We start from the raw sequence: 26,828 nt of genomic DNA on the forward strand, positions 1-26,828 counted from the left end.
TTTACCCTGCAACTAAAAGGAGTTTGAGTCCAGGTATTGTTAATGCAAGATAAAACTAGTGTTTGGAAGTGTGTTTTGTTTTTTGTTTTCTTTTTTTAAATGGCGTGTTTTGTCAATTTAAAAGCACTTTTTCTTCACAGCCTGTGCACAGTTCTGTGGATTGTGTGATTGCTTTAGTTAAGTGAGTGGCAAATGAAATTCTCTCTTGTCGCTTCTCATTTCATTGGGGTCACTTCCCTGGTGATAGTTGTCTTTCTTTTGCCATGTAAAAGAAAATTGGTCTGTGATTTGAAATGGAAAACATAACAGGCTGAGTGAAATGTAGCATGTAATTGAAGCGGATATGTGCTTTGTGCTTTTGCAGCTCCATGCCGCCGTGACAGAGATGGAGCAGGAGAAGTTTGAACTACAGAAGAAGCACACCATGAACATCCAGGAGCTGCTGGAGGAGACCAACCTGCGGCTGGCCAAGATGGAGGCAGAGTACAGTGCTCGGGCACAGTCCACCGTGAGTACAGCTCTGGCAGCAAAAGCCCAGGATGTAAATATTTGTCAGGATACATTCATCTTTTTTACAGATTCTGACATAAGCATCAAGCTGTGAAAAAGTACACTCAACCACAAATCATGTGACTGGGCACAAAGGCCAACTGTTAAGGATTAACATTGCACACATACATTTCCTTTCCATCTCTTGTTTTTAGGCAAACAGGATTTGCTATGACAAGACGTGTGTATTTATATATCAATCTCTACTGATGTTTGGCTCTAAGTACATTCTCAGTTTACTCATGTGTCATAAGTTTAATTATAAATCGGTGACTCACAGTGTGGTGGAAATGAGGAAAGACACTCTATAACCTCTGGGTGAGAGCAACTCTCATTTTTTTCTATCTGTCATCTTTACAAAGGTCTTTGATCCCGGCTGTATTCAGTCTTCTCATGGCAGTGGCAGAGCTCGCAGATATGCAGGCACACACACAAACACACACCTCCCAAAGCACTTTCTTTGATGTTTTCTCAAAGACTGTGGTTTTAAGAGGAAACATGCACATTTCATTAGTGATGCTCATCAGCACAGAACAGGCTAATGTGCTGCTTCATAAATAGCACTGTTATCAATATCAGCATTCACAGGCTTCTCTCATATCGCACATACACACAGAGCTTCTGGCCTTAATCTGTCAACAGACCCACATTTAAGAGGCATCAAACACTGGACAGTGTGGGCCTGTAGTATAGGCCTCTCTTTTAATTATTAAGAGCAGACAATCCCTAGAGTTTCAAAGAACTGCATCTCGTAGAATATTGCAGTCTGTCGATATACCATATAAAGGCAGCTTGGATTGGTAATGCTATAGTCACTGTTTTCTACAGATAATGGTACATTATTCTCATGGTAGTTTAAAGTGGCACCACATGGAATAGACAGTTTAGTAAATTTTGTTTTTAAGTTTGTCCAGCATGGCAGTTGACATAAAAGCTTGGTTTTCTTTCACCTTTTGTCAAAAATAAGTGTCCTCACCAAGTGTCTGGGGATAATCTAGTCCTCCCTAAGATCTTGTATCACTATCACAACCCCAAACCTTGTCACTGCGTTGGTCGGCTGCTGCTTTCTGACTATTTTCAAACACACAGCTCCCATCATTCCACCTCCTGTCAGCACCAGCCTCTTTCATCGACTAGATCAACCAGCACGCTCCAACTTTAATCAGAGCCTATCATCATGCTGCCTCTGCCGCATACCAGGCTGTCACATGTGAACTCACAAAGACACGCAGACAATGGGACAAAAAGGGAAAGGGACATTTCATCCAAATGTTTCAGGAAGAACGCTTAAGTCGCTTTGATCATTATCTGAAATAAAAGTCATAGTCTTCAAAGATGTCATGGAATCGAAAAACATACAGTCCATAACAGTAGTAAGCAAATTGCATCATTTTTTCTACATTTTAAAGGTATCAATTCAAGAGGTGTATGTGTACGAGCCACTTTTAATGCTATTGCAGTAGTTACTCTTTATGCTACTTGGTACTGATCATGCAGGCCAAAGTAAAAGCTGTTGCTCTATAATTTTAATATATCCCAACTGCTTACTTCCAATGTCCCTGATTTATCATACTTGTAGAAATAACTGAAGTAGCCAGAGAGACTTCTAGAGTCTCTTGTCACTGTTTAGAACTAAAACAAAAGTAGTTTATTTATCTTCAATATGAGACTCAGCAACACAAAACACTTTATCTACAGTCCATTCAAGTCTGGTCGTGCATGCATCCATTAGAGGAAGTATTATAACCTCTGATGACATAGGTCAGATAAAGCTATCTGCAAGGAAATGTCAACAGTGTCCAAGCTTAGGTTGTCCTTGGTACAGTAATGCAGTTTCCCTGTGAATACTTGCTATAATAGGTAGATTACATGTGATGACATACAACTACAGAAATTAGTATTGTTATAATGTTTCTAAAGAATTCATATGAAACACAGCAAACAAATTCCTTTACACAGCTTGCAGTAGTTCAGTCAAGTTGTTAACACTTTGTTGTCCTTACCCAGTATTCAGGTGCTCTGGGGCAAAGGAACAGTGTGATTTGAGCTGTGATGTGTTGCTGTGCATTAGGAGCTAACAGTGCGTGAGCTGGAGAGGAGGGTGAAGCAGCAGTCGGTGGAGGTTGAAAAGGGGAACACGCTGAGGCAGAAGGTGACACAGGAGAAGGCTCAGCTGGAGATCCACATCGCAGCCATCAGCGCTGAACTGCAGGAGGCCAACAGGAGGTCTTTGAGTCTGAAAGTGTGGATTTATCTTGCAATGTACACACTTGCAGGCTTTATTTATTCTTTTTATATTGTGCTTTTCCATGCAGAACTGTAAACCTCCAAAAAGAGAAAGAAGACCAGAAGCAACTCTATGAACAGAACATAGACAAGCTTCACACCAAATATGAAACAGATATAAGCCACTTGCAGCAGGAGCACATTCTGTCTGCAGCTAAGGTCACAGTAACTATAAAGAATTCCCATAATTTCTCTAAGCTTGCACATGAATTATAAACAAATGTGTTTTTCTTTAGGCTTCTGAATTGATTGGAGAGTTGGAGAAAACTGTAGGTCAACTTAGGCTGCAACTCCAGGACAGTGAGAATCTTCGAGGCAAACAACTCCGGGTATGACTGTGAAAACTGCAAATATGTTTAAGTGCTTTACAAATTTACAGTATACTTAATTTATTCACTTTCTACAATAGGATCAGGAAATGAAGTTGCAGATGGAAAAAGATGAACTCGAGATCCAATGGGAGAAGAAGGTGCATCATGATTTTTTCCCTTTTGCCCTAATCACTCTAAAAAGGCTAAACAGTTTGTTTGTTTGTTTGTTTGTTGTGGTTAAGTCATTTCAAACTACATTTTCACACTGCGGCATAATAACTTCATAAAGATCTGATATTGATCTTGCGTCATGATAGACTGTTGTTATGTTGGAACAATAAAAACTTTAACACAAGTGCAAAATACTGTCTGGGAATGTCTCCGTCATCGACAATCTCTTCTGGGTCCCCTGAGAGCTCTGTTCTGCTCTTGAGAAGTAGTAAAAGAAACATGTTGAGAGGCCTAGGGAGGCTCCTGACATAAAGAAGGCCCATCTGGCTGCCATAGATGGACTGAAAGAGGCCCTGTGCTCAGATGGTATACATTTGATGGGGTGATGGAGAGAAGAGACCGCTCCAGATGCTTACAGTCCTCGGCAGCAGACGTTTGTTGAGTGATGTTTGATTGTGTCGGCTCTTGCACTCACTTGCACCTCCACCTCCTTTTCTGTTATTCCCCCATAGGCTCTGGCTACGCACAGCGAGGCGGAGAAAGAGCGTGCAGAAGTTAAGAGGAAGATTGGCCAGCTTGAAGACAGTCTCAGGTAATGTCTGACAATACAAAGTAGTAGACACCACAAACTACTTCTGGATCTGTGTTTTTACATGTAAAACTAAGGTTATTTTGCCTGGCCAGTTCAGAATGATATCTCTGTATTATTTAGTCTGGTCACCACTCCCCCGTCACATCTCAAGCCACACTGTACAATGGAATGAGATCTGTTTATGTCTCTCTCAGGGGAGATCGACTCTTGAGTTAACTCTTAATATCTTAATATTAAAATTATGACTACAAACTGCCTACTCATACAGTATTAAACAGGTGGCTTTGTGGCTCTAATCTCCCAGCATTCTTTGTTTAAGCTCACCCTGTTAAAAGGTAAGGTCTCAGCAGATTCCAGCCAAACAGCCCATCAGTGCATTCCTTCAGTAATTAACTCTGCACTGGAATACATTAGTTGGGTTTAGGTCCCAGGCAGATTACAGATTCCCTGGTGAAACTAGAATGTGTTCTGCACAATTAAACACAGCGCTGACTCGGCCCATTTAATATCCTTAGCCTGGGCCAACATCAGCCCCTGTGCCATCACTTTTCTTGTAGACAAAAATGCGAAAGCATCTTATGGAAGGAAAAAATAAAATAAATCTTGAAAACACATTTTTATGACAAGTTATAGTTAATATCCTATGATCATGATGAACAGTTATCTCGATAATCTATGGAAACATGTTCACCTTAATATGATTTGCAAATTATAAAAAAATTAGGATGTTGCAAACTCAAAATACAACTGGTTTATGAATTACAATACAAATTATTCTTACAATACTTTTCATTCAAATACATCATGTTATGATTAATAAATAAATAAATATAATTTATATATAACAATATAATTATAAATCTCAATAAATAAACTAATGTTATGTGTCAGTATAATATATTATATTTTTATTGTATATATTTTTTATCAATAAGTAAGGCATAAAATGGAAAACATTTACAAAGAAAAAACACTTACACTACTGTAAGCTTTTTTTTTTGTTTAGTTCAAAAACAATAGAACACTGTTTTGTGTGAAAGTGTTTTGATCAAAAACTACATATTTGCATATTTCTTCTTCTTTGTACATGTCATTGTCAGCAAACACCAGAGGACACATGTAACCACACCAGACAGCTTGGTTTGTGCATAAATTATCTGTGTTGTTGGTATCAGTAACGAGCCCATCATTGCCTCATTTAGACTTAAACACGGGGAGAGGACCATCAGTCTCAGAGCTAATTAAGTACTCAGGGTTTACTCCAAAATCACACACACACATTTACACACTGCAGTCCGATGTCTGTTACCTGCCTGCTGCCGTGGCAACACTGAAGGCCTTTAAAGGCGATCCAGCACAACTTCAAAGTCAAAGCCAGACCGCACGCAGAGGCTTGTGTGTGTGTGTGTGTTTGGATGTGTGCTCCTCTGAAGATGGGAGGATGGATGATAAAATTAAACAAGAAGAACTGTTCAAAATGCCTTCCATGTGCCAAATTCTGTGAGCTGTGAGCTCTGCTATAGTTGACATGTGGGTTTACAGCTTGTCCATATGTTCTGCTACAGTTTTGCTGTTTGATTTAGGTTAAACGATTGGCTAATGGCTACTTTGTTAAGGGATCACTTGCACTACAGCAAATCCTAACCCTTCAGAGTTGGCCATAGTTGTATGTCACATTCTATCTTATGTTTTTGTGTACTAAAATATATGAATATGTTTATCTAGAGCATCTAGAGGCCTTAGAGAGGAGAGTCAGGACCAAATATAATAATAATCATCATAATAATAAATCTTTATTTATAAAGCACTTTTAAAAACAATGTTTACAAAGTGCTGTGCAAGCAGCAAAGAACAATGCAAAAAGCCTAAAAATAGCATACAGAAAGCATACAAAAACAGACAGACACAAACAAATATGATTCCCAGATGATTTTATTGGTCCTCTCTTGGTGATCATAGGACTCCTTTGTATGGCAAAACAAAACAAACAAACAAACAAAAAAACATAATATCATATCTTACATTTATGTCCTTTAAGAAAGTACTGGCTGAGTCAAAGCTACTTTAATTGTGTCATCTGAACTGTTTGTATAATAATGTTAGTATTAAACATCATTATGAGCTCCTCCACTTGGTGAAAGAAAAGTTTGGACACCTCTGAATTCTAGATATTCTTATTACGCTCAAAGTTACCAGGATGAGAACATTTACTTTTGAAATTTATTTTCAAAGGAGAGAAAAAAAAACCTCATCCCATCCAATAAGAAACGCTGCTTCAATTTCACTTCTAGGGTTGCGTTACTATAGCAACAACAACCGAAAGAACTACAAAGCTATGCACAGAACAAGTTTTTCTTCTTTTCTTTCATCCCCAACACGCCTCAGATCATTAGAGGACATTAGCATAGAGGTGGAGGGATGCTGCACAAAGGGAGACCAAAACAAAGCCACTGAACTCTTGGGAGACACAGCTTGGCTACCATTTGCAACAGTGACCCCAGAATCCTCATTTAAACACATCACATTAATGATTGGTTTAAGTAGCTGAGATGTGGATGATCTGTTTCCGGAGATGTATTCTAGGAAACTCTTATAACAGTATTCACTAATGCAGTGAAACAGATTCACTTTATTAACTATTATCACCTTAATTAAAAGTAGTGAAATCATTAATTCACTTTCATTCACTATCCTTGATTACTATTCCTCCTATATAACTGCCTTTATCACACTTTTTGAATGAGTGAATAATATAAATTTTACATTTATAAGCTAGATTTATAGAATTTCATTGGTAGTTTTTGGAGCAGATAAAATTTTTCTTTCACATCTAACATTTTCTTTTATCTTTCAAAATTCAGCTTTTTATATTGACATATCATATAATTACAATGATTCTTCATCTTCAACACATCTCCTTGCTGTTCTATGCATATTGTTCCATTCTATCCTGAACTTTTATGTTATATACAGTATTTGTAGAGTGAAGACATACATTTGAAAGTGCTTTTAAGCCATTGTTGTTTTTGTTATTACTGGCTGTTACTTTCAACTTGTAACTATGTTTATTGCCACAAGATAGACTTGAAAGTTGCTGCTATTTAGCGTGTGTATGTGTGTGTTTGAAGCGGTCTTATCTCACAGAGCACTCCTCTCCCATGACAACGGGGATGAGGGAGGTGGTCTACAGGCCAACAGCTCGCTCGGGACGGGGGGGCTGGGGCAGGTGGATGTATGGATCCCGAATAAAGGAAAGCCGCAGTCAATATGCCCTCCCTAAGTGGCTGAGGTGGGAAAAAGTTGTTCAAACATGGGTTAAGCACCAACTCAATACGACCAACTAAACAAAGAGAAAATGTCTGGTTATGTGAAAGGGCACATTTGCAAAACATTAAGACTTTAAGATTTAAAAGAGCAAACATTAGGATTTTAGTCTTTAGCCATGTCAAACAAAGATGTCTAAGCCTAAATGTTATTGTTTATTTATTGACATAGTTAAACTGTCAAGGTGCACTATGACGCTTTGTGGGTGGTGGAGCCTTTGAAACCTTCTCCCCCCAGTCTGATGTCATTGCAAAGTATCACTATCCACTATGTAGGCTATACAACAGAGATTTAACCTCCAATGGCAAGAAAAGTGATTATATACACACATATTAATTTGCATAATGATTTGCCATTCATTTTACAAGTGAAGTCTATTTGGACTTGGGACCAGCATTGAAACCTGTGACTCTGCGACTAGATCACAACTTTTACAATATGGTCATTGCTTTTTAGATGGTTGTTTTATAATATATGCAGAATATTCTAGTCTGTTAAATATCTGATTAATTTACATCCAATCAAGTATTGCTAAAAACTATTATGGAATTTTGCTGTTCTTCCTTGTGTTATACTCAAGATTATTTTGTTTCAAAAGTTGACATGGTGCAGGACTATGTATTTGAGATGAGCTTCTCCACTTCTGCTTGGGAACACCCCATGGTTTAGAGCTCTGGGTACACTTGTTTAGCTTTTGAAAATCTGTCTCCATTGTTGCATCATTTAGCCTGATACACAATGCCAACTTTTTCAGTTCTAGACCGAGTGACTTTTGATTAGTTGTTTTGGATTGTAATGTTTATTGAGTCTCTTTGTGACTTTAGTATGTTCTTGCCCTTGCACTGTTGCTTTTTGAGCGCACTTATTTGTGGTCTGTCTTTTTCTGTCTTCCTTTTGCCTCTCTCTGGGGATGTGCGGATGAAAACCAAGCCTGTTTTATTTTTTCTTCAGAGGGGGCTGCATATTTCAGTTTTGCATTTTTTTTCCTCTTTTTATGTGCTCCTCTTCTTTGGCGAAGGCCCCTTTGATGTGTCTGTGGATTCGTTATCATTCCGTTTGGATGAGCTCACAGACGCAGGAGCGCGGGCGGAGCATGCTCTGGCACACACACACACACGCATACACACACACACGCGCGCGCACACAGCTCTACTTCTTTTTATGCTACAACCAGAGGCATCCACATGTGAGTGTACATGCTAGCTAGTCTGTTTGCAAAGCTTTCCCATTGGCAGCTCCTCCCACATTACAGCCCATACACTCCTAAATACTCTACTTACATGACTGGCATGTATGTATTAGCTTTGTATAGACTTTGCATTGTCTCTGTCAGGCTTGACTCATTTTTATCCAGGTATAATGTAAAATAATATATACTGTAGTGCAGAGTTGTCTGTTTTAGTGTGTTGTCCAGAATATGAGCATATTGCATCCGTACAATGGCTTTCTATCTTCTTCTAAATGTCCTTTTAAAAAACATTCCATATACACCATGATAGTCACTGAATTAAAATGTTATACTGACCTATTTAATCTGGTCTTCTACCACACACCACTTAATAGTTTAGCATTGGATTTAAACCAGCTTTTTTCATATGGTTTCAAAGAACAAAACCCTATTTCAAATGATTAATATTGTCAAAACTGTTCCAAAGCGCTGTCCTCCCCAGTCTTCCATTTATCAGACCAAAACCAAAGCACTTCTCTCTCACTTTGAAACTGCTTTCAGGATTAAGAAGTAAGAAGACTTCCTCCTGAGTACAGCCCATCTTTAATTTAAGCCTTCCACTTTTCTGACCAGAGCTCCCTTTAAAGTCAGCAGGCCGCCCCATCGCTGGCACCACATGCTCCCTCCCACTTTGCTGTTCCCAGGCTTTCTCCCAGTCTATCCCTGTGTCCTCTCATCACTGCATCACCACAACCTTATTGATGGTGACGTACTGTCTACCAATGTGACAGCCGCACACTGACTTTATAAAGTCGATTGGTCAAAGTTGGAGTGTCCTCTCCAGCCAGTTATTACATACTGAATGTTACAGATTGACCGGTAGGCGCTTTTTTCATGGCCAATACTGATTGTTTAACATCCAGAGGAATGAATGGTCAATGACCTCTGCTGATGTTTTTGGGCCAATATATATAGAGACAATTTAGGTTATTTCCCCCAAATTATCAAATTAAAATTGAGTACAGACTCATCAACAGTGTTCTTTTACTAGAAACTGTGTAGAGTCTAGTATAGTCAAATTTTTCTTATTGCATTTTTTTGCCTATTTATGCTGCTGGTTGGGCCCAACAAAATATCGATCTGTGCTGTAGATTTATGGCCAAAATGCTAAAAAGAGTCAATTTCAGCCCGATATATCTGTTATATCTGTACAAATGCCATAGTTTATTTGCCACTTGTAGTAGACAACGCAGCCAGTTACAGGCAAAAAATATTACATTTCAAAAGTTACTACAGTGTTCTAAAACATTTCTGATTGCTTATGCACCTCATACTTTTAGCTCTCAAACTTACTTTCTCATCTTCCTCCTCTTTTCCCATCATCTCTCCTCACGTATTCTTTGTGCGTTTGAACCCAGAAGGCAGTCATGCAAAGGGATTGATTAATAATTACAGAGTACACAAAATTGGGAGAGAAAGAGAGAAGTAAAAAAAAACAATTTCTGTGTCTTTTGATGTCGGACATGAGAGAGACCAAAATTACAAAGGCACAGCTCTGTAAAAAGAGAAGGAAGAATGTTGGTCTGTCTTTCTTCTGCCCCTGTTCTGTTGCTGGGCCTTTTATGATTTTCTTTCAATTCCAACACATTTCATCTCCTTGGTTTCTGTTTTTCCATTTAGCCTCGTCTTCATAAACATGTGTTGTGTTGCTGCAGAATATTATTTATTTTAATAGAGACTTAATTTCTTTACAACTCTAGAGTAAAAATATCCGCTTCTGGGAATGGTTTGGGTAATGCAAATAAGTAGGCAACATTTGGTTTGAATGTTGCTATTAATGTCGTATTAAATCAAGATGACAAATAAAGAATAGATAGTCTATTGAGAGATGTTTTTAAGTAAGGCTTGTAAAAAGATCTCTTTATAGATAATTTAGTTAAGAGGCAAGTGCTCTTTAAATTGAGCCACCATGTTTAAAGGTACACTGTAACTTTTAAGCAAATTGTGGTTGTTGCATTTAGTCATATATTTTTCCTCTGGGCACCAATCAGTTTCTTGGGACCAGCTGTCTTATTCCTCATGAACCCTTGTTATTATGTCCTACTTCTAACTTCTAACTCAACACTAGTAACTTAAAGATTGTATGTATAATTATGTTTAGGAGTTTGTGGTTGTAGCTGAAACTTTCAAATTATCAGGTGGCACAAAAATACCAACTCAAAATGGCTGCCTTACCTCCAGCTCTGTCATTCTCTCCCACACACAGTGGCTTAAGCCTGACAGCTGCTGCCTTGTGTAGTGGAGGATGTTATGGCTGGGCTCTGACAACTCTCAGTATGAGGCCATGCTGTTCACTAAGCCTGTCAATCCCCCTGCTCTCTGCACATGACCGGGCACTGAGCAGCATACACACCCTTATATACAAGTATGTCATCCACCATAACACTTAGACTGGGCATTGCTGGGCCACAGGCACAATACTGCATGTTTATTTTTGCATTAGCTTCAATATTATGGTTTATCACAATGTTTTCTGCTCCAATACATCACAGTTTGAATTGTTGTAATGACAGTCCTATATGTAGCACCCACACACAAAAAAAACAAAACAAACCAAAAAAGAGCCAAGATGCATACAAATGTACAGCCATCCTCAGTTTAGTCCTTGCTCCTTTCCTGCTTCTAACACATTACGTTTTAGGTAAAATACATTAAAGTATGTTTTTATCCATTTCTCCTTGAAATATGTTTGGCATTTATTAGAGTGTGTCTTTGTTTGGTCTTTAGGGACACAGAGAGAGAGTTGGAGAGGACCAGAGAGAGCCAGAGGCAGCAGAAGCAGCAAGCCGACGTGGCACTGGAGCAGTTTAAGAAACAGGTGGAAGTCAGCTCTGAAAAGGCCTATGCTGAAATGAAACTGCAGGTAAGGGACATCTACCTTTTCTCCTGGAGCCTGAAAAGCACTAATCAGTGAGCCTGTGGTGCCCCAAATTATCAACAATATGTCTTTAAGAGACTAAAATGAAGTTGATTTATACTACCAGTGATTACTTTACAGCAGTTTTATATCCTCACTCATACCTCTCATCTTTATTCAACCAAAATTCTGGACTTCACTATTGTTATGAAAACAATAATTGACTCAGCCTGACTGCAGATTGGTCAATGTGGGCTCTTGTTCAATTCCTACTGTAAATAACCTCCTTATGCCTCCACTTTTGAAAATCTGTATATTTTTTCAGAGATATCATTTACTTACTATTTTGTGTGTCCATTAATGAATGACATACAAAATTTGACACCTCTCCATATCCACACTTGACCTCACTTCCTCCCAGGAGGCATGACACGGGCTTACAGGTTACAGAGGAGAATGGGTTTTACACACTGATTCTCTACTCTAATTAGTACATTATGGGCCAGAGTCTTAGCTGCGTGGGCTGTCTCTGATTGAGAGGCTTCTCCAATCAATGCACAATGAACTTGCAGCAGATGTCTTACAAGAGAGTTTGGTTATAGGCGTTCTTCAGCATTTTGTGTTATGCTGTGCGTGAGAGAGGTATTGACAGGCTGACGCGCAGTGTGGTCCTAAATGTTTTAAGGGGCTGTGGGCTGATGATGTGTGAATCATGATAGAATTGTAATTTTCTTTTCATTAGACAATTTCTTTCTTTTCTTGATTAGTGACTTGAGGTATGTTACCCACTAGAGAAACAAGACAGTCCTGCTTAAGTATAAATACTGTGTGAAACTAAGAATGTTTTAAATAAATAAAGATAATTATTGCTGTTATGATGTATTAAATTGTAGTGCCAAGGGGAATATGAATTATTTGGCTGCATATTTATTATTTGGCTGCATGCCAGACAATAATATTCAAGAACCTTTTTTGTGTTTCAGTCTAAATGGCATTTTAAAGGATACTGCACCTTTTTCAACCACCCAACACTTATAACTTAGTTAGAAATAATAATTCTAATGATTAAAAAATACACACTTTTTCCTTTAAACCAAGAACAGATTACATTTACTGACTTTAATGTATATAATTAGGGACTATAATGAGTATGGTGTTTAAAGGGGCATTTCTTGTTGCTGCTGTTCTTTTTTCATTGAAGTTTTTTTTTTTTTATAGTGAGATATCTGTTTTATTCATTATCTCTAAAATCTCAATAACACATTTTCAAAGGACTGTATGTCCCTCGACAAAGTCTCTCATAATCCAGTCTAATCTGTATCTTTAGCCTATAGCGTATAGATACTGCCAACTAATCGACTTCTTTGTCAATATGCCCTGTATGCTGAGTGCACGTGGGCTTTAGGCTTTCTCTCCTCTCTTCGTGCAGTGCTGCATGTTTTTGAATTGCAAGTGATATCTTGTTTTTGAGCGTGGAAAATGTCTGTATTTTTCTTCAATCCTCCAATTCCTTTTCTCCTGTTCTCATCTCTCTATCCCAGCTCTTCCTCTCTCCTCATTGAGCCGCTGGCATCCCAATCTCCAATCTGACTTTATCCTCAGCCCACATCAAAGCCACGACAGAGAGGAGTTCTGCCTTGCTGTCATCCTCTCTCCCTCCTCTGCTCCCAGCTCCACTCGTGAGGCAGGGCCGCATCACGTTCTCCGCTAAGGCTTTAATGTTGCAAGAAAGTACTTCAAAGTTTTTGCCGTTTTTCCATCTTGCCTTCTCACTCTTTCTGCACATGATGTTGTATCTAAATGGATTATCTGCATCACTCTTTCTCTCATTGGAAAATCATCATCCCACTTTTCGAATACACTATAAAAGTCTGCCCTATTTTGGTGCTTTAAAAAAATGGCACACCATACGGACTCAAATCTCTGTTGCGTTGGTAGTTCAAAGCTGGCTTCTGTGATTTAAAGTGATTAATCAAAACATTTTTAGTGTGTTGCACACAGGATAGCCTAGATACAGCTTTAACAAATTATGTTATCAATGGTTGTTGGTACAAAATATCACCTGCACACCAAAAAAGGCACAATAACCACAGAAACTTTTTTTTTTATATATACATTACTAGTCTTTATCCTTATTCCCTTGTTTAGTGTTTATTTCAGTAAAATGTAATAAGGGTTTGGAAACAATTTTTGTTGTACTTACAGATGGAGAAAGTAGAAGATGACTTGGTGCGCTCCAAGTCCCTGAGAGAAAACCAGGCTAAAGAGTTTTCACAGCAGCTGGATTCTCTGCGCCTCAAATACGAACAACAGGTCAGTAAGACGCACTATAGAAGTTGAATACCTTTTCTGAAACTGTTATTAAGATGCATGGACTCTTCAAAACAAGACATTAACTGTTACATATTAGATAATATTTTCTGAATATAACACCTTCCATGCCATATTGAACCACATGATTGATTTCCACGTAACACCTATGCATTAACAAGCATGGTAACACTCATTTCTAAACCTGATGGATTTTGTGCGTGAAAATTGTGGATGAAATGCACTTGCATTCTTGCGTATAACAAAATTAGTTTCTTGATTTGCTTGGTGGATGGAGACAAATTGATTAATTTGTCTTATGTAGAAAATGTTATTGTTGGAAGACTACAGACATTCTAGTACCATACTGATTAGAAAGAGTATAAATAGAAATCTTTGTTTGAATTGTAAAAAAGCCATCAAAGAGATGACTGGACTGATAATCGTGTACTTTTATGTGCGAAGGGGATGTGTTTGACAGATGCATCCAGCTGCATAGTTTTAATGTCACATGAGAAAAGCTTTTGTCTTGAGATAAAAACACTAAGATGAAGGCTTTGTATGTTTTATATTTTTGTTTCCATGGCTGACACGAGCTCCACACATCAAGAAAAAAGATGGGGCATATTTTGTATGTTATACAGGTATGCATTCAGAGCAGTCAAAACAATGTCCACTTTAATACAGTAGATTTCTTTGTTCTTGATTGATGTTAAAAACATGCTACTATCACGGATGATTATTTTCCATAGGAAAGTCAGTAGTAAAGCATGTAGTTTTAAAACATAACTGAAGAGCTCATAACGTTCGCAGTATTCTCAGACCAAAGTCGATTTTTGTAAACTCTTAAACAATATGAAGTCCTTCTCTTCACCAGTTTAACTTCAGAGGTCACAAAGTATTAGGGCTGTAGACCTTTAGTTGTTTAGTCAAATACTTGGTCAATGTTTTTTAGTCACCCAAAATTGGTCTTAGTTGATTAATAATTTTATTTAGATTATAAGGATTTATATGAGACAACAGCAGAAAGGAAAGGTTTGTGAGTGTCTTAGCTGAAGATTTAGTATTTTTTGTTATCTATGTATATAAAAAGGCAGATTAAATTAATTATTAAAGTCTAATCTGTCTTTATATAAATGCATAGTTTCTGAGTAATTTTATTCTGCATGAATAGTTTTTGGATGAACTCCGTGCAATTGTAGTCTCGGATATATAGTCATATCATAGTATTTTTATTTATTTATTTTTGAATATTGCTCCGCCCCCTTCCTAGTCAGTTAATCATCGGAAGGACATGTCTTTAGAGTTTTTGTGTAACTGGAGAGTTTTTAGATCTTTAAACTGTTTAAATCTAACAATGTCCCCACCCCGTGTCAGTAACTCACTTGAAGTTTCAGTAATTCCTGCATCAAAACTCTATCATCCTACACTCAAGGTGCAGTTACTCTGAAAAAACATGCCCCTTGCACAATTTGTTCTCAAATTATTTTTCCAAAAACCATGATATACTTTTGGTTAAACATCTTGACACGCTACCATGAACAAGCTATCCATAGGTGGAGCAGTCTGCTTGGTCCAGCGGCACAGGCCTTTGTGATCACTTTTTGGTGATGTACTATAAAAAGATTTTTGGATCAATGTAGATCAATATTGTGATTTACAATTAACAAAATGTTAAATAATCATCTGTCATAGATACTAAAGGGGAGAGCTGGGTGTGTCATTCATAACCCCCTTCCCAGAATCTTCCTCATGGACTACCCTGCTGAGACAAGACAGGAACTCTGTCTTATTCTGGTTGTCTGCCGCTCCACAAACTCAGATTCACCCCCTGGAGCTGAAGGAGCCCATTACCTCACTGTCCCATCTGAAAGCCTACAAAACACATCTCATGCACCTCCATGTGAGCCGGCACTGACAGGAGTCGTGCTGTGGAGAACACCCGGACCACTCTGTATCTGTGGAACCAAGCTGTGCTCTTATCAAATCACACTTCTCTCATCAGCGCCATGCTGGTCCCTTTAAGAAGCGCAGCACCCAGCATCCTCCACTGCACTGGTCTATGTGATGTCACAGTCGGGCTCCTTGCTGGGTCTGCTTACTCTTGTTTCCTCTTCGCCTTTTTGCGGTCTTTCCTCACAGCGGACATTTCTTTACAATTTTTCGCCCTCATATCACCTCCGATTCTCTTGGTTTTCTCCATGGGCAAGCTCACTAAAGAGATGGAAGCACGAATGTTCTTTCGGAGTTTCAGATGCCGCACGTCCTGCTGAGGAACTTGGTGAATCCAGCATCCAATCAGCCTTAACTCGCACTGTTTATGAATCTGACTTGCTCAATGAGACACCAAAATCCTCACTGTGGATATAATATGTGGCAAATTTGGTCCAAACTGTGAATGGAAAGCTGTGAGAATTTGTGGAAGACACTGTGATTCAAATAGGTTTTACTATTTTAATACCACATTACTGCACCAACCTAACTGATCAGTTAGAGTTAGAGTTGGTAGCGAGTACACATGGATGTAGGCTCCTCAGGCTGGCCAGGTAGGGTGCCGTCAAGCACAATGTGCCCCGGATTAGCCTCAATGCAGAGGCTGGGCCTCACGCTCCTGCTGTCCTTTCAGGCTCTGGCTGGGGCTTCTCTGCAGGATGGACTGGGGGTCACTGGTGCCCCCACCATGAGGTGAATGGGAACAGGACGCAGCCCAAGACAGAGCCTGGGAAAGGCTTGGGCTTGGTAATGGACACTCCACTGGCAAAGCTTACCTCTCAGCAGGTGCCCTGAGCCACAGATGTGCAGCAGTACACACTGGTTTCAGGTGACAGGGTCATTACAAAAAACTTTCAACAGTTTTCTATATAATGCACTGTATTGGCCAATGCACCAATAAACCTTACTGATACTGTAACAAAGCTGTCTTTTTAGAATAGTTTGTTTTCTTGCTACAGTTTTTTTTTTTTTATTCATAGCAAAAGTTATTACTTGCACATAATAATTATATGATGGGACTAATGTCTACTTTTTGTTTAATTTATGTTACCACGAGAGGACTTGCAGCTTCATGGATTGTCTACATTTTGTTTTGATTCTCTAACGATCACTGCCTAAGCCGATTTGCCCATGCTGTCAGGCGCATAGCATGGGGCATCGAGTAGTTACTGAAGCCAGATGGCTAACCCCTACCAGCTCACTTGTATAGTCCAAAGTTGCTCCTTTTTGTACAGCGATCACAGAATAGAAGTTTTGAAGAGAGAGAGTGGGATATTATGGGCCTGTCGTTTCCATTGGCGGAAAAAGGTGGAAGGGCGGAGGCGCCAAGCAGAGGTAAACACGTACCACCACGCTCGGTCAAAGCACACAAACTTTTCAGTTTCCCACCATGGGACCAATTGTTCTCCACTGGTTATGGACACGTTCAGACTGCGTGAAGAAAAGATAGACAAGTTGTCATGACGACAGGTTAGCACTCAATGTGTGTTGGCTGATGAAGTCTCTTTTTCTTGCTTGTCCAATCAGATGGCTGAGCTCCGAATGCAACACGAGCAAGAGAGGACGCGGCTCCAGCAAGCGCACATCGCAGAAAAGGACGGCATGGTCCAAGAGCGTCAGCGCGAGGTTGTCAGTCTGGAACGTCAGGCCAGGGCCACCCTTCAGCAGCACCAGCAGCTCACCCAGGAGTGGAGGAAGCGCGATGCCCAGGTAGGGGGTCTCCACTCATCTCCATTCTCACATACAGTCATGCTGACCTGCCACGCTCCCGCCGACAACCACTCTTACATTTTGAAGTTTTCAAAAGCACAGCAGGCTTTCGCGTTTTTAAAGGATCGAATATTTAATAATTACCATGACATGTACAAAAAAATGCCGTTCTTGCGATAACCAAATAACTTATGACATTTATCGTTTTATATTGTATATATTGTTATGAAGTGTAAATATGGGATTTTCCGAAACCGCTGGTCTGATGAAAAACTAAATCTTGTTACCCACCCGCCTTTTTCTAAATCGTATAGCTACAGCGGGAATCTTTTCGCTAGGCGATTGTACTGTAGCATCATAATACAGTGTATTTGAAGAGTATCTCTTCACCACCGAGTTGGATCACTTGCTGAAAATGATGTTACTACATTACCTTGATGTTTCTTTAGCACTAGATGGACTTTTGCAGCCATAACTGCAGCAAGTTCCATGAACCCGCTCTGTCCTGCTCGCGCCAGCCTGGGCTAGCATGGAGCTCTGTGGGAAGCCATTTGACAAACCAGACCCCAGTTGTGCATCTGCAGGACTGGGTTCACACAGTGGAAAATTGTCATTGTTGATTTTGAGACCATTGAAATATAAAGAATATTTTTGGCATATTTCCCTTTTTCCCCTTTTTTTAGGCCATTAAAATGACCTCTTTCCCTTCAAAATGTAAAAAGATAAATTTCAAATTGAAAAATGTTAAAAAGTAAGTAAAAATTTAAAAAGTAATAATAAAATGAAACAGTTTTTTTTTTTTTTTCATTTAGACTCTTTTGAAAAACTGAAAATACTAATATTTTCAGTTTCTTCACAAGAGTTTAAAGCAGACTTTAAGAAATTATTTTATTCTTTATGTTGATTGAAATATTTTAAACACTCAATTTGTATAGTAGATCTGTAGACTTGTTCTTAATACTATTTTTGTCTCTTTCTGAAAATGTTTTTACAATGTCTGTTGTGTTTTCTTAGTCAAGGTTTGAGTAACAACAAAGTGCTTCTCCCTCCCTCCTGCTATTTTATGGAAATATCTGCTGTTGGCACCAGCTCGTGTATTATTTGGTTTTGTGGAGATGCCATCTTTAGTGGTGTCAGAATGACGTGTTGTTTGACAAATGTGTGGATCTCTGGGCTCTGACAGAGAACACACTTCCAGCAGTCGTTCCACATTCTCAGTATTTGTTTTGTCTGTGGAGTTTTTGGGGAGAGATCTGATGCCCGAGTAATGTCACTTTGTTAAGGCAGAAAGCATGATTCAAATTCAGGCCTTGCAAAAATGGAGTAAGATTTTGACTTTGTGTGTGTTCACTTCCTGGTAAAATGCCAAACGATCATGCAGCATTGATATAGACTGAATTAGCAGAATTTGGACTCATTTAAATTTTTGTAAGTCTCGCAGATTTGTACAGTTGCCATATCTACTTTCTAGCAGGAAACACTGTTTCAGTGTCTCTTTTGCGAAGAACATAATATTATAAAATCAACAATAGGGGACAGTACATTACTCAAATTTTCATTCTGTACACGTATTATGAAATAATTATAACTTTTTAGAAAACATTTTATTTTTCCAAAGTAGAAGTACTGCTGTCTCAACACAATGGACACATCAGCCACATCAAGGGAATACAATGATTGACAATACATTTGCAGTCCTCATCTCAAAACTCCTCCAACTTCACAACAAGTGCTCATATTTGCTTTAAAAACAAACAAATAAAAAATAGATACAGATATAGAACTGTGTAACTGAACAGTCAGAACATTTGTCTTTGAAATCTTCACAGAAAACTTCCCATTGTAGTTCGAGGTGTAACCTGACTGGCTTGAGAGGCATGTTTGCCTGCAGCTGTTTTGTGTTGTTGTTGTTTTTGGATGATCAATGCACCCCAGAGGAAAGGGGAACTTTTTGAACAATTTTGGGGCCCTCTTGCCAAAAGTCTTGTGTCTTTTCCTTACTTAACTTAACTCTGATTCCAAAAATATAAATGTTTTATAATTTTAATAGTATGCATAGATCGGATTGTCGAATCAAACGTTTTGTGTTAAGTAACTTTTATTTTATTCTATGGGATTTTCTTCTGTTTCGATCAGTATTCAGACTCTCTGCTCCTCAGCTCAACCTTAAAACTCATTTCATGGCTGTTATTTTTCAGAATAATTACATCTATTTGCGAACTAAAAACACACACCATCTGGACTTCAAACGGCATGAGAGAGCGAGAGATTCCAGTGAACTCTTTTCTTCTTTCGCGTGATGGGCTAAATAATGATGCTGTCAGATTTTTTTTCAAAGCACTTCAATCGTTGCAGTGTGATTCTGATGAGTCAAATGAAGAGGCTACTGACAGTTCATGTCAAAGCTAAAAACATGAAGAAAACATGCAGACAGCAATAAACCAGAGTGTCCATGGATAGTGTCTGTTTATTGTCCTCTCTTTCATCCAGATGCTATTGTCCTGTCAGACTTATCCTATACTATCTCAGTGATTCGTTGTGTTTTTATTAGGTGTAAGATAGGTTGTTTTAAAGATTGTGTCAACAAATTTTAATCTCTACAAAGTGTTCTGTGTCATCAGTTTGCTTATATAGGATTAATGCTTTAGGTAATAGAAATGCATACTAACTATTTTAATGTTATTATAGACCTTTCTGGTGTTTACAAATGGAACGCCTGCATTCTAAAGATTGATAGAAAAAAAGCATTCAGAAGATTGATAAACTCTGCTCCACATGGTAATGTTTTCTAATGAGGGTCTGGTGTTTCTTACTTGTGGTCCAGTGGTTGTCAATCACTAAGAGAGCTTTGATTTGTCATAGTTTGTGAAATTTGGAGGCTAATGCTCCCCCATTCTACCCCATTGAAAGAACATTAGACTCGATGTTCGTAGCAGTTTTCACTCTTTACAATTCAGAATTCAGTTCTGTTTACGAACACTAGTGAGTATCTATCAAACAGATGATGCAAAGAGATTCATGGGAATTACAGGCTGGTTTGTGGGATCTGAAAACATCTGACCTGCTACAACTCAAAGTAACATTTAAAACAAAAATCTGGAAGATCTAAATATACACCATAGCTTGTTATAATATGTTGTTATATGCCACATTTTGGGCAGGTAGTCAGAATGATCATCCCCAGTAAAGGGCAGGACGCTTATGTTATGCCAGATCAGTGTATCTAAATGTTAATGTGATCATTTTTATTCTTGAACTATCCCACATTACCATTTCCCCTTTTTGCCTGATGCTCTCAAAATCTCCTCCGCTGACACGGTTTGACCCGCTATACTTTACGTGACACCTCCCTGTTGTTGCTATGAGCTGCTTCCTCATACTTTCTCCTCCCATCAGAATGCTAACAGCAAGTGTCGACTCTGCTCATCCTCTCTCTCTCTTTGTCTGCCTCTCTTTCTCACTCTCTCTCTACCTCTTTCTAATTCTCTGCCTCTTCCTCTCTCTTTCTTGTCTCCTCTGCTCTCTTTGCCTCTCTCTTTGCCTCTGTTTCTTTGCCTACCCCTCTTTTCCTGCTGCCTCTTTCTTGCTCACTCTCTTTCTGCCTTTCTTTCTACCTCTTCCCTTCTCCTTTTCTCACCTCTCTCTGTCTGCCCCTCTTTCTCTCTCACACCACCTCTTGCTACCTCTCTCTATGTCTCTCACTTTCTCACTCTTTTGTCTTTGCCACTCTCACTGCCTCTGTTTCTTTGCATCCCCTCTCTCCCCGGTGGCCCTCTTTCTCCCTCTCTATCTCTTTTGTTCTCTCTGCATCTCTCTCTTTGCCTCTCTCTGTCACTCTCTCCCTCTGTGTCACTCCTCTCTCTCTCTCTTTGCCCCTCTCTTTCTCTGCCTTGCTCTCTCTCACACACTTTGTCTCTTTCTCTCTTCACCTTTCTCTCCTTTCTTTTTTCTTTCTGCCTTGCTTCTATCTCTTATTGCCTTTCTCTCTTTTACTCTCTGTCTCTCCCTCTTTTTTCCTCTTTATCGCTTTTCCTCACTCTCTCTGCCTCTCTCTCTCCTTCTCTCTGCCCCTTTCTCGCTTCCTCTTTCCTCACTCTCTCTGCCTCTCACTCTCTCTCTTTCTCTCTGCCCCTCTCTCGCTTCCTCTCTTTCCCTTCTCTCTGCCTCTCTCTCTCTCTCTCTCTCTCTCTCTCTCTCTCACTCACTCTGTCTCTCCTTCTGTCTGCCCCTCTCTCTCTTCCTCTCTTTCCTCTCTCTCTGCCTCCCTTTCTCCCTCCTCTCTCTGCTCCTCTCTCTCTTCCTCTCTCTCTCCCCTCTCTCTCTCTCTCTCTCTCTTCCTCTTCCTCTTTCTCTTTCTCTCGCTCTCTCTTTCTCTTTCTCTCTTTCTCTCTTTCTCTCCTCTCTTCTTTGGCCTCTCAAATCTTCTAAAGTGACACCGCCAGTGCCTCTGTTCTGGCAGATTACCCACTGACTTATTAAAAGATTTTTCTGGCAGAGAGATCTTGCACATTTGTTAAAGAGAGAATTATGCATTAAAGGCTGCTCTCTGATCTAATAGCTGCTTGCCCTTGAAGGCGCAAGTGGGGCATACTGGTAATGTTAAAGACAGGAAAATTATGTATTTGTTTTTTGTTTTGTTTTTTTGCCCCGCATGTGGTTGTAGTCACGTGACCGCAGCATCATGCGTGACTATGCATGTGAACGCACTGGCACATCCAACCCCGTGAGTGCCAACGGGCAGAGGGCGAGAGAGGAGACGCGCAGCCGGAGCATCTGCCTGTTTTTTGTGACACCGCTTTGAAGTCTCTTTGATTCTCCCCAGTGCCCGCTAAAAAAGACTTCAGACACTTTCCCTTCTGATTGCCTTAACATGGCGTTGTCCTGGGATGCCCGGACTTTGGAGGAGAGGGGGGCGGAGGGGCGGCTGTGCAAACTCGAGTAAGAAATAAATGCAGTAAACCAAGGCGAGTAAATGAGGATGTGCAATAGCTGAGGAATGTGTGCAATAAAGCGGAGGGAGGATGAAACAGGGAAGCCCGGATGTGGCTGCTGCGGCTGGTGGTACGCAAAAGATGTTTCATGTTTTGTACTTTTAAGTATTTGACATAAAGATGTGGTTTCATTGATGATGATACAAAAAAATGATACATGATTATTAAAGGTGCACTATGTAACTTTTGTGGGGATCATGGAGATATTGTTCCTTACCTGAATGTTTCTCAGTGTGGCAATAAACCACACGCAGGTATTGATAAATTTGAAAAACCATGTATTCTTACCGCGAACATGCTTGCCCCTCAACAGAACTAACCTGTCATTTGACCTCTTGGCATCATCCGCTTGTCTCCATGGAGATACACAAAGCTATTTTTATGAAGACATGCAGTTGGTGGACCCCCTATCCTCTAAGCTTTAAACAACAAAAATTAGATTTCTGAAAACTGAGGGGACTAATTCATGGTACCTTTGGGTGGCTGGGGTGTCTGCTTTGTGACACATTACATTACACTTAGACTCTTTTTGTGTTGTTCAGGTGATATCAGATTTGGAGACACAGGTGACCAGTCTTCGTGAGGAACTTCAGATATCCAACTTTGAGCACAAGCAACAGTTAGCGGAGATGACCTCACAGCTGGAGGAAGACAAACAAAAGTCTTCAGTGGAGAAGGAGGAGGCTCTGGAGCAGCTCCGCTCTGTGATGGAGCGCAGCCACAAAGACTTAGAGAGAAGACTACAGCGAGAGCACGATGCTGCCCTAGAACAGGTGGGTTTGTTAGAGCTACATAACCACAACATAACTATATATTATTGTGCCCCATTAAAGCTACACAAACTTTCATAGGATTCTTTCTGTTGCAGTCAGTAGGTTAACGTTACTTATTTGTACAGCTGAGTCAGCATATTGCTCTATAATAGAATGATCCTGCTGTTTCACTCCATTTATCACTTGAGCTTTAGCAATCTTTTTTTTAACCTAACAAGATACTTTGCATTATTTTCAATCTTAATAACATTATCTGACTGAACAGGTGAATGACCAGCAGAGGGCAGCATGTTTTGTTATCCCATATTATCAGCAAACACGTCAAAATTCTCGTCGCTCATCAAAGTGAATTCAAGTAAACTTTAAATGGCATCAATTTCACAAAGGTCATCGTAGATCACTGTTTTTGTTTTGTTTGTTTGTTGTTTATAGAAATTGCTGTACTTGCTATTGCCATCCTGTCTTACCTACTAACCACTGTACCTGATTAAAGGCTTTAAAATTACCCATAATACTGTGCTGGTCTGACTGGAAACTGACCTAAGGTGGTGCTAATCAGAATATAATCTATGTTGGACCCTTCAAAGACTGCTTTTTCATTAGACACCGTCTTTACCAGCTGTGCAGCATTAGCCCGGAATTCAGGAACTTTTTAAAGCGGCCATTTTGACTCCATCTGGCACACAGGACCAGAGCTTACAAAAGAGAAAGCCACAGAAAGAATGAAGTGTACTTATGGGTTGATCCTTGTTGAAACTTCCTATCCAATCTTTTTAGGAAACCTGCATGGGGACAGAATACCTCAAAGTTCCTCTGCATACTGTAATTTTATACTGTATCCAAAATGGCCCAGATGCAAAAGGCCAACACTACCACCAGAGTTCTTAGTAAAAAGTAATGTTTTTATTTTCTTCTATTCCTCGGTTGCAATTGTAGTTGTTGCGTTTTTCTACTTTCTTTTTAATCTTAAAGTTTGACTCCAAAGCTGCCATAGGAACACTGCATTTGCTGGTCTCTCCCTATTTATTTCACAGTGAAGTCTGTCAGGACTTTGACTAGTTTATGTGTGTGGAAATTTCTCATTCTTTTGATGCAGACAGAACTGCTGTCCTCTGCAGTCCACTGTGGTCTCGGAGGCTGAGTTTGGGCAGGGCAGCATTTCCTTTTTTGCTTCACACATCTCCCAGAAAGATCCCACTAAAAAGGCAGCAGAAATCCATTAAATTCATGAATGGTTTCTCATCAAACACACAGAGGCATGGGGCTGCTTTTTTGGAACTAGAACTGTTTGACTGAAATAATAAGGAACAGAAAATCAGAAGAGATAAGATGAGTCACAAAGATAGTTCTATATGTTTGAACTTCTACAGAAATGAAAGAAGAAACACAGATAAAGGTAGACTTAGAAGTGTGTGGCTGTGGTCTGGTGCATGTTTATCTTTAAGTAAGTGTGTGTGTGCGTGCATGTGTCTGTGTGTGTACATGTGTGCCGTGTTCTGTGCTGAAAATGAACACACAGCTCCCAATCTGTGCGCTCTTCTGTGAGCTGTGAGGTGTCCATCTTCGAGAGACATTTTAACAGGATTTGAGCTGTTTGAGTCCTGTATCTATGCTCCTCCACACCTCAAAAGTCCATCACATTCTATCTGCACCTTCCTCTGCCATAGTGTCTGGTTGTGGCAAAGCTCAAAACTTGTCTAAAATGAAAATTGGTGGTGTTTAAAAATCTGGAATGACTCACATGGAAGTGGCAAGTCAAAATATTGTAGGACTCAGTATTGGTGGAATGCTACTGTAACATTAATTATACTGCATTTAAAGGTGCACATTTCTAGTGGAGGGTCCACCATGTGATGTTATTGCTGCCATAGTATGGCATTAAACTTTTCTATCTTTATGGAAACAGGTGGTGCAACCAGACTAAATTACGAGTCAATGATTTTGAAACATTTTTAGCCATAAATAGTTGAATGAATAAAAGACAACATGCTATGAAACATTTGTGGCAAAGCAATAATATCTCCATGGAGACAAGCAGGTAGCAGATGCGCTACCAGAACCACCAGTTGCAGAATGCACCTTCAAAGTGTCCTAATCTATTGCTTGAACACAATTGCTCAGATATTTCACTGTACTTGTTGTAGAAGCTTGCTGACATTGCTCAGCAAGCCTATCTTCACAGTGCAGAAAACCTCACCTTGTTTGCTCCACATGCCTGCAAACCACTTGCTTCATGCTTGTGAATGCTTCAGATCTTTGATAATTTCACACAAAAGATCACAAGGGCCGAAGACGTGTGATAGAGCGTGAATAATGTCTGAACTTTGAATTCGTGTTTACTCTTTGTCTCAATTGTACATCTCTTTGAATTGCTGCATGCGTTATCTCTAAGTATGTGGTTTGATTGCTCACAAGTTGTGGTTGAGATTAGCTGGTGTGAATGTTGACCGCACAGCATGCCGATGGGCCTTGATGCAAGTTGTGGAGCAGGAATGTGCGGCCCTGCATGACTTCTGATCAAAGGGAATTTCATCAAACCCCAACCAAGTGTGACCAAGAGCCCTAGAGGCAAACTTCCACCAGGAAGTGACTTTCTGGCATGCAGCAACCAGTCACCTGTGTCACTGTGCCCCCAGCCACATCAGGTGCAGATGTTATAACTTGTATTAATGTAACTACTACAGTACAGCTTCAGTATTTGGTATACAGCAACATTCAAAGTTCAGAATAATATGAAAATACAAGTAGATACTCATTTGATTACATATCAGCATTAGAATAAAATCACTGTACACGATCAGATTTGCAGAAAAGTTTTAGAATGATCTTGCACTTATCAGAAACATTATAAAAGGACATAAAAGTAGTACTTATATAAAGTACTATTATTTTGTGTTTAAAATGAAATCATCTTAGCAGAATTATCACTGTAGTATTCAAATCTGTTTGGAGTATCTGGCCTTTTCTTTAGTATTGAAATAGTTTGAAATGTTAGTATTTTGACCACACTGACTCCTACCACACGGGGGCAGTGAGGAACAGTTGCACTTTTTGGATTCCCATTTTGTGGAACAAAAAGAAAAGAAGATTCTCATATTTTAGTTTAAGTATTGTTGAATTATTGTCTTTTCCATAACAGTGGGGTGCATGTATTCCCACTGCTCTAGTCACTCTTCACAATCCTAGCTGTTCTCCTCTCATGTAGTGCTGCTTTTTCATGTGGCCATCTGGTTCTGCAGTGTTTAGTTTTATGTTTGGATGCATGTTGTCCCTGACCACCGTCAAATGTGGTTCACGCGAATGAGTCATAAGTCATTCAATGTTTTCTTGTTATATTTTGATCCGTATTTAGAGCTCATAGTTTGTGATCAGACCACCCAAACTGTCTCAGTGGAAAACATGAGAAGATCAACTGCATCTAGTTCATGTGCTGCAAGACTCATTTGGAACAGACAAAAGGAAACGGCAACAAACTGAAACTGAGATTTGAGCACTGACATTCATGACAATTACATATGTCAGCACCTTTTAGTGTTTTTACTACATAATCAGAATACTGTATTTCAATAATATAAACAAATTATTGTATTTTAATTATATGGCTTGGCTCACCACCAGACATGTTATTGCTTTACCTGGAATGATCCACATTGCATTGTGGCATTAAATGTATGTAGATTTTTGTTGCAGTAACAGCTGTATTAAAATAAATTGAAGATATACCCATTCAATCC

General features: G+C 39.4%; 1 protein-coding gene across 4 annotated transcripts in view; it reads left to right on the forward strand.

The window, feature by feature from the left end:
* The window catches only part of cep112 (centrosomal protein 112), a 74,691-nt gene that overhangs the window by 15,324 nt on the left and 32,539 nt on the right, over positions 1-26,828 (forward strand). For all 4 annotated transcript variants that reach the window (XM_020933659.2, XM_055152782.1, XM_055152781.1 and 1 more), the window contains 10 exons: positions 365-508; positions 2,621-2,775; positions 2,865-2,994; positions 3,072-3,164; positions 3,245-3,304; positions 3,830-3,909; positions 11,189-11,324; positions 13,524-13,631; positions 17,148-17,330; positions 22,864-23,094. In XM_020933659.2, the coding sequence (XP_020789318.2) occupies positions 365-508; positions 2,621-2,775; positions 2,865-2,994; positions 3,072-3,164; positions 3,245-3,304; positions 3,830-3,909; positions 11,189-11,324; positions 13,524-13,631; positions 17,148-17,330; positions 22,864-23,094 (1,320 nt within the window). The remainder of the gene's footprint in view (positions 1-364; positions 509-2,620; positions 2,776-2,864; positions 2,995-3,071; positions 3,165-3,244; positions 3,305-3,829; positions 3,910-11,188; positions 11,325-13,523; positions 13,632-17,147; positions 17,331-22,863; positions 23,095-26,828) is intronic.

The sequence above is a fragment of the Boleophthalmus pectinirostris genome, unplaced genomic scaffold (genome assembly GCF_026225935.1).
Source record: "Boleophthalmus pectinirostris isolate CB_2022bp ecotype Guang Dong unplaced genomic scaffold, ASM2622593v1 HiC_scaffold_17, whole genome shotgun sequence".
NCBI classification, from domain to species: domain Eukaryota; kingdom Metazoa; phylum Chordata; class Actinopteri; order Gobiiformes; family Gobiidae; genus Boleophthalmus; species Boleophthalmus pectinirostris.